At 45.5% G+C, this 8,367-nt stretch overlaps 1 protein-coding gene across 1 annotated transcript in view; it reads right to left on the reverse strand.

The window, feature by feature from the left end:
* socs7 (suppressor of cytokine signaling 7) overlaps positions 1-7,615 on the reverse strand; it is a 55,226-nt gene extending 47,611 nt beyond the window's left edge. The window contains exon 1 of the mRNA XM_020531964.2: positions 6,596-7,615. Within this exon, the coding sequence (XP_020387553.2) occupies positions 6,596-7,563 (968 nt within the window). The 5' untranslated portion in view covers positions 7,564-7,615. The remainder of the gene's footprint in view (positions 1-6,595) is intronic.
* Positions 7,616-8,367: the final 752 nt, after the last annotated feature.

Raw genomic sequence — 8,367 nt, forward strand, 5'->3', positions numbered from 1 at the left:
CCTAGACCCTTCATCTGATGAAGGGTCTAGGCCCGAAACGTCAGCCTCTCTGCTCCTATGATGCTGCTTGGCCTGCTGTGTTCATCCAGCCCTGCACCTTGTTGTCTCGGATTCTCCAGCATCTGCAGTTCCTACTATCTCTGACCCATCATGCCTGTGCCTGCTTTTTAAAAGACTTGCCCACTTAGACCCACTCCCCCTGCACATTCTTTCCCTTCGAGTATCCATCCAATTCCTCTTTGAAAGTTCCTGTTAACTCTGTTTCAACCACTCCCTCAGGCAACACATTCCACATTACAAACTCACCCACTCAGTTCTTTTGTCAATTAACTTCTGAGGAAGCTGGTTGTCTGCTGGCCCTTCTTCTTCCCCCATCCCCCGCCCCCTCATTCATTCCAATATACAACAACTCCATAACCTAGAGAGAAACATCTGTAATAACAGCAATGAATTTGCTTTGATCACACTGAGAAGGCACTTGGCAACCACTCGTTTGGTTTTAAAGCAAAAAAAAATCACAAAAGTCTAGAGATGGATTGCAGGTCAGTCAGTCTTCAAAAGAAAATGATGGTTAAGAATTTGGGTGGGTCTCTTCTTCAGAAGGGATAGAGGATACTGCAAAATCGTCAGCTGATCCTTTCCGTTTCAAACACTGGCAGCTTCCAGTCCTAATTCATTTCTGCCTGGCTTCGGATTTCCCTTCCTTTACGATAGTTCTGCTGCAGGAGTCACTGCACTGGGCACAGTCACACTAACAAATTTAACTAAAAAGCAAATAGTTTCTTGTGCTCCTAGTCCTCAAGCAGGTGCCTTTGAAAGGAATAACTTGCTTTTACCTTTTTCAACTCAAGATTTTCCAAAGCATTTCATAGCCGTTTTAAAAACATAGCCATTGCTATAATGGAGGAAACACAGCAGCCAATGTTTCCACAACAGAGATACGGTAACGATCAAGTGGGATGCTTTACCAAATTTCAAGGTGCTGTGGAAATGATAAACAATAAGTCATTGGCATTCAGCAAGCCATTGGTCCATCTAGGTCACTCTTCCAAAAACTACGTTACCAACATTTTCTAATCTTTGACATCCTTAACCAGTCACCAAATTCTCGACTCTTGCAGTCAACGAGAACAACAACTTGCATTTATATGGTGCCTTCAATGTGGTCAAACGTATCACGTGGTTTCACTGGGAGGGACCAGCCAAAAAAAAGGGTATCAAATTAAAAGGACAGAGAACTGGACACGTGACCAAATGCTTGATCAAGCGGGTAGGTTTTAAGCAGAGTCTTAAAGGACAAGTGCAAAACAAAACTGTTTGGAAAACATCTTCCAGAGATTGAGGCCCAAATGGCTGGTAAGGCAGTCATTCAACAGAGGAGTGAAGGGAAAAGGGGGTGGGATTCAAAGGAGGCCAGAATCCCAGACTTCCGAGCATTGGAGAAGGTGACAGAGGTAGGGTAACATGAGTTCTTGAACAGATGGGAATGCAAGTTGCAATATTTTAAATGTGAGGCCTTGCTGGATCTTGAAGGAACTAAAGTAGATCACCAAGCACAAGCATTTATGGTGCATTGTGTTATGTCTCATAGTCAGTATACCTTTAACAGATATGCTGATATCATCCACAGTTTGAGATCTGAGGGTTTAAACATCTCTGGTGCCAACTTACTGGAGAGCACTTGAAGCACAATATGCTATCGAAAGCATGCTCCTCAGTGCTCATGTCATATCTTAACTTTAGTCTGGACATTGATGCGTCTGAAGAGTGTAATGCTTGTATATATTAGTGAGCTGTTATAAATATCTGTTGAATCTTTCAATAACATATTATCCATACAAAGTTTATGTGACAAGAGATAACATACTGTCACATCAGATAAAATATCTTGCTGGTGAGAGACAACTGAAAAGTTTGATTGATTTTAAAGAATGGGGCAGGGGGTGGAGGGTTATGGAGTCACTTTGTTCCATACTGTGAAATGCCTGAACAACTCTTTCAGGACTCAGTCCCATTCCTAAAGTGAACAATCATTCTTCAAAATTGTCCCCCAACCAACCCTCCCCTGGATTCCTTCCAATAACTATTATGTTATGCAGGATCAGACAGAACACAGGCTGCAAGATCAAGCTTCAAGTGGATTAAAATTCAAAGTCACCTCCTGCGACCTATAATTCAGTACCATTCCTCAATCACCTACAAACATGGAACCAATGGCTTTGATGACCTTTCAAACAAGACATCCAGTTCTCTTTGCTGTTCCAGTGCCTGAAACTCATCGTCATTTAAAATCTATTCTATTTTATCACCCCTCACTTAATCCCATTATTTGATATTAAACTCTATCCATCTATTGACCCACCTAGTCCAGGGTTCTTTTGATCATCATATTGATTAAATTGGCCAGTAGCCAAATTAACGATGCGTGAAACCACAGGCTCCTTGGTCACCATGCATGTTTTTATAGTGTTACTTTTTATACATCTCACTACTTTGAGCCATTTCCCTTCTCTTTTTGACTCGCGTTTTGTATATTTTCACAATTTCTGACTGCCCCGGTCAAATGCAAGATTCGGTGTTGACAACCCAAACCTGGGACCATCCTACACCCTGTGATATATCTGCCCACTATGTTACTGAGTGCCAGTAAATGCGTGTTTATTAACGCTTACCCTCGGTACCTCAAAGTTGACAGTCATATCACACCAGTCATGAAGAGAAAGTATCCCTTCGAAGTTATTTTAGCATAGCTAATGTACTCTGCTGATCTAAAATATCACAACGGCAACTCACCCCTTCTTTTGCTACTTCATTTCACCTCAAATACAAAAATCATTTCCCTGAAACAACAAACGTCCCAAATTACTTCAAATTCCAAACCATAACTGACAAAAATCACAGAATCAAACAGCACAGAGAGTGCAATTTGGTTCATTGATTCTATGCCCAAGACACAAGAGTAAACGACTCACCTAAGCCCATTATTCCAGAAAGACTTTCTTAACTCAATGCCTTCTGTAGATGAAGTTAACCCAGATCTGAATGCTGTTCTACTTTCAAGTACCAGCTCAGCTGTCACTTCAGAAGCTGCCTCCCACAAATACTTTGCAGTGAATTTTTATCATGGACAGGAGCGGATGAGGAATGCAGAACAGAATGGATAGGATTCCACAAGGCATTTTTCAAAGAATTAGGTATAATCTTCACTGATCTGAACAGAGTCCCAGACAATGTGTCACTACAGGCTCAGACAAAATCGTATGACACCTTCCTTTCTCAACTTGATCAATATCAATATCATTATAGTCAATGCTCTGCTGAACCTCTTCATCCCATTACTCCCAAATGCATCCCACACACTTCTTCATAAACTCTAAGTTAATTTAATCACCACCTTGTTGTCAATAAATCTTTTCCAGAACCTCAAACTATCAACTTCATTTTTTCACAGCCTTTTTCATCCGTCTAGATTTTTTTTTGCAAATCCAAGTTTGGCATCATTTACTAGCATAGATTATTTAACTCTGATTCTCTTACTTTATCAATGTTGAAACTGCATGGGCCTTGCTTTATTATTGAGAACTGCAATGTTACAATCAGCCCTCAGAAAATACGAGACTCTGTGAATGGCTCATCAGAAAAATAAAACAGCAAATCTAAAAATTCCTTTTTTAAAAATAAACTGTAACATATTAAGACTCTTGCGTAAAACAGGTACTCTCTGTAATTGTCATAACTTTCCTGAAACATTTCTTCTGTCAAGTAATAGTCCTACCATGTTAAAGCAGCAATACATTCACAATCAAGATATCACACATGTTCATGAGTGCAAACTTCTGTGCTACATTCAACTAATAAGGCCAGAATATCCACAATTTCTTAAATCAATTTTCCACAAACAAAACTAAGGTTCTGATCAACTTGATCTTTAGGTAAAGCCAATCTTCCACTTCAGGAGTGCAGAGCAAATCAGGTTTGTTTCTCTTTCAGGCAAAATACCTACAATTTAGTAGAATACATTAACATGGTGTAATGTCTGCCCCTAAAGGAGTAACCCTCTGAATTACTGCATGATGAACACTTGCACAGTAATTTAACATCAATTTCAGCAGCAGTTACTTCTCTTGGTACTGAAGCTGTTGTTTTATGATGAACAACTTATATTTATTTTTTAACATAATGAAACATCCCAAGGAGCTTCTCAGTGGAATTACAAAAAGTACAGGTATAACATCTAGACACATGAGGAGATTAGGTCAGTTGACCAACAGGGAGTCAATGAAGTAGTTTTTAAGGTGTGCCCCAAAGGAGGAAGTAAGGTACAGCAGTGAAGAGACAGAATTCCACAGCTTATGGCCTAGGCACTTGCAGGCACAGTCACCATTGGTGGAGCAACTATAACTGTGGGTTGACTAAAGATCACATCTAGAGTAGTCCCTTAAGTTATCCCTGTTGCAAACTGTACATTGGTTCCTTAAAGCATAAATGTGACTAATCATCTTACAAGGTTAGGCTTTGATATCCACAAGTAAAGGTAGCTCCTCCAAGGAGCTGGTTGATACAATTGGCCTAAGCATCCCCAGACTAATGAACAGGGAAAGTCAGCCGGTGACCCCTGCTGTGAAGTGGCAAGTGTATGTACTGCAAGTAAGGATGCTCTTGGGCTCAGCTGCAATTTGTCTAGTTGGCTTAATCATTAAACTGCAGTAAGGCATCGACTACACTGGCAAAGAATGGCCAGCTCAGTGAGTATAGTTGTTCCCTGTGAAATCATACCAGGGAGGCTCAGTGGCCCAGTTGTGATTCCAGGGGATCAACCAGCAACTGTGAATCCAAATCCCTGCCTGGATTCTCAGGATGTTGAAATTGCTAGCAAGGCTGGAATTACTGCCCATTCCTAGTTGCCCTTGAGAAGTGCTTGTAACAGTTTGATCCAGCTGAGTAGCTAGTCAAGAGTCAACCACATTGCTACAGAAATGGAGTCACATGCAGGACTGACTGGGTAAAATGTGAAGATTAGCTTTCCAAAAGATAATTAGAGAACCCAACTAGACATAGCAAAAATTGACAGGCTCAGGGTCACTTTTACTGTTGACACTAGTTCTTCAAAATGTTAAATATTCCAGATTTTTTTTTAAAATTCAAGTCATCCTACTCTGGCAAGTTATGAAATTGAATTTCATAAACCCGCCTGAGCTGGCACTGCAGAAAATGAACACAAAAAGGCTGCAGTAAAAATTCCTACAGCGTTAACTAACGTCCTTCAGGAAGGAAACCAGGCTACCTCTGTTAGTGTGGTCTGTGTGATACCATACCTACACCATGTAGTTTAACTCTTAGAACAATAACAATATCTCAGTGTGACTCACTGCTTTTACGAGAAAATTGGTCAGGGTGTCTATAATTATATTTTTCTTGTATCACTATTAGTTTGGGCAAGATGTTGAGAAATGGATCCATTGAGCTTCCCTGAAAAAAATTAACATTACCGTTCATTTCCAAGAACTGGTATGCAATGATACTCTTCTCCTGGCCTTGTATGTCAAAGCAGTCAAATACAATCCAAGATCTTGGCAAGGTGCTGTCTGTGACATTCCTGCACGTGAACCAGGAGACAGCACACAATCACCACTATCAGTACACCACTGCAGTAAATAAAAGTCAAAAACTGATACAACACGGGAGGCAGCCATTCAGCCCACACTGCCTATACTGACACTTTTGGTCAAGCTCTCCAATTACTCAAAGTCTCCTGCACTTTCCCTGCAATTCCACTTTTGTTTTAACTGTTTTCTTTAGAATGCAACTACTGAAAACTTCCTTCGCCACTCTTTCAGGTAGTGCATTTCAGATCGTTTCTTTCCTGATACTGCCTCTGAGCCACCTTCAATCATCAGCACGCTGGCGAATGGCCTTTCTGCTGCTAGACTGCAGATTTCTCGACCGAAATCCTTAATGATTTGAAACAGGGGCGAGGACAAAGTCACAATTCCATTTATAGGGAAGGGGGAAATGTCCTTGTGCCCCACGCTTGACTTTTAATCTATGACCTCAAATTATGCTCAGTAGTGATGGGTCTTGTAACAAAATTCAACCGAGTAAAACAAAGGGTTTCCCTCCATCAATGACCCTGAAGTGAGAAATGTTTCAGCCTCCCCTCCCCAGGTGTCCTGTTGAGTGGACAAGGTCAAAACTCACACGACACCAGGTTATAGTCCAACAGGTTTATTTGAAAGCGCTGCTCCGAAAGCTTGTGATTTCAAATAAACTTGTTGCACTATAACCCGGTGTGGTGTGTCTTCTGACCTTGTCTCTCCCCCTCCACCCCGCTCAACGCCGGCACCCCCCGCATCAAGTTATTCTCAGCAGCGATGGGTCTACAACCCAAATTCAACCGAGAGTAAAACGGTTTCTCTGCATTGGTGACCCAGAAGTGTGGAGATTCAGTCTCCCCTCTCCCCAGTTGGGTATAATGCCACCTTTGGGACGCCGGGGGAGGGGGGTGATCCGGGTTGACCAGGGCTGACAGTTTCATTCACCCTCCTCCCTGTAAAGCCCAGTGCCCGGGTTAACAGCAATGAGGGTTTATTTGTACCTTCTGATGGTGTAACCTTCCTGCAGCTGGGAGATTTCCACCAAGCAGGCAGCCGATGTATCCAGTTCCACGGAATGTCTTTTCGCTGTAGGGTCACCGCTGCCATTGCAGCTTTTGGTGCGGAACAGTTTGCTGAGGCGGATTTTCAGGGAGCTCTTGCGGGTTTTAACGGGCAGGCGGCTCAGCAGCTTCTCGTCGCCGTCTCTCTGCAGCGAGGGGCTGGGGGAGCTGGAGCAGCGGCTCAGCCGGACCTTGAGCAGCCCCCCGGGGCTCTCCGGTTCGGCCAGCCGGGGAGAGGCAGCCTGCGGGGGGGCGGCAGCAGCAGGAGAGTCTGCCCCGGGGGAGCCGCTCTCCGCCCCGGCCTCCAGCTGGGGCTCCATCCCGGGCTCGATCCCTTCCAGCACCAGCACCGCGTCGCTGGTGTCGGTCGGTTCCTCGCTCGGGGAACGGGCCCCGCGGCCGCTGGAGCTGTCCCCGGTCACCGCGGCCCCCTCGGCCGGCTCCGAGCACTCCCATTCCGGCGGCGCTACCGAGAAGTCACCAAAGTCCCGGGCCAGGTCGAAGCAGACCCGCTCCTCCCGCCGGGGGCAGCAGCCGCCGCCGCCGCCTCCAGCTCCCGGGGAACCGGGGGGAGAGCGAGCTTCATCCCGGGGGCAACAATTGATCATGAGCCGGCGACCCCCGGTGGAGCTGTTCCTGTTCCCCGGGCCCGGGCCCCCATCCTCCGGCCGCACTAAGTTACGGAAAACCATCAGCTGCGGCCGCGATCCTTTTGTTCCGGGAAAGCCGAAAGGTTGCAGTTTGCAGGCGGCATCTTGTAGCGAGCGGGGGACCGGGCGGCGGCTCCCGGAAAACGGCTTCAAACCCAACCCGGAGCCCGGCTCCGAACTGGAGCCGCCAGCTCTCTCCTCCAGAGCCGGAGCGATAACATGCAGCAAAACCAGATCGGCCGTAACCGGAGGATTCATCCCCTTCAGGAGCGCGGCCCCGGCTCTGTCTCTCTCTCTCTGTGTGTGTGTGTGTGTGTGTGTGCGTGCGCGCAAGGTTGGCAGCGGAATCATTAACTGTTTGTACCCCCCCCCCCCCAGACCCCGTTGTTTCCCCCGCCGACCCCCCCCCCTTCCTTACCCTCCCCCTCCCCCCTGCCTCACTCCCTCCCCTTTCCACACTGGTTCAATCCCCCTGCCTCACTCCCTCCCCTTTCCTCACTAGTTCACTCTCACTACTTCATTCCCCCTGCCTCAGTCTCCCTCCTTCACTGGCCCACACCCCATCCTCCCCTTCCACCACTTTACAATGAACCTTCCTGTCACTCCTTCCAGGACTGCTTGCCCCACAACAAGGCATTTTGCAAAAAGAACCACATTGAAAATCTGCAGGAATCAAGCCGTGTCTGTTTTGAAAGCCACACCCGCGAATACTTCCGCAAATTCAGCGCAATGTCCCCTCCCCATCCGTGTGTCCTGTGTAATTACAAAGGTCAGAGCGCCCGGCTCATTTCAAACATTCTTTCTCTAAAAATTTCTCACGGGCCGGGCAGATTCACAAAAAGACAAGCTCCTGAGAGATATTTTTGAATGTTTCAATAAAACTGCGCCGTATCATAAATAATTATTGCGTTCTTCACAAATATCAGGTGCTCTCATAACATGAAGCGGATTTCCGGCTGAGCTGAAAGGTCACATTTGAAACTGCTTTGGTCTTCACTGAGGGATTTTAAGCCCTTTGCTGATGTAGCTTTCCTGGATATTGGGCACGGAATGGTTCCATTA

Source organism: Rhincodon typus, chromosome 30 (assembly GCF_021869965.1).
Source record: "Rhincodon typus isolate 14 chromosome 30, sRhiTyp1.1, whole genome shotgun sequence".
Taxonomy (NCBI): domain Eukaryota; kingdom Metazoa; phylum Chordata; class Chondrichthyes; order Orectolobiformes; family Rhincodontidae; genus Rhincodon; species Rhincodon typus.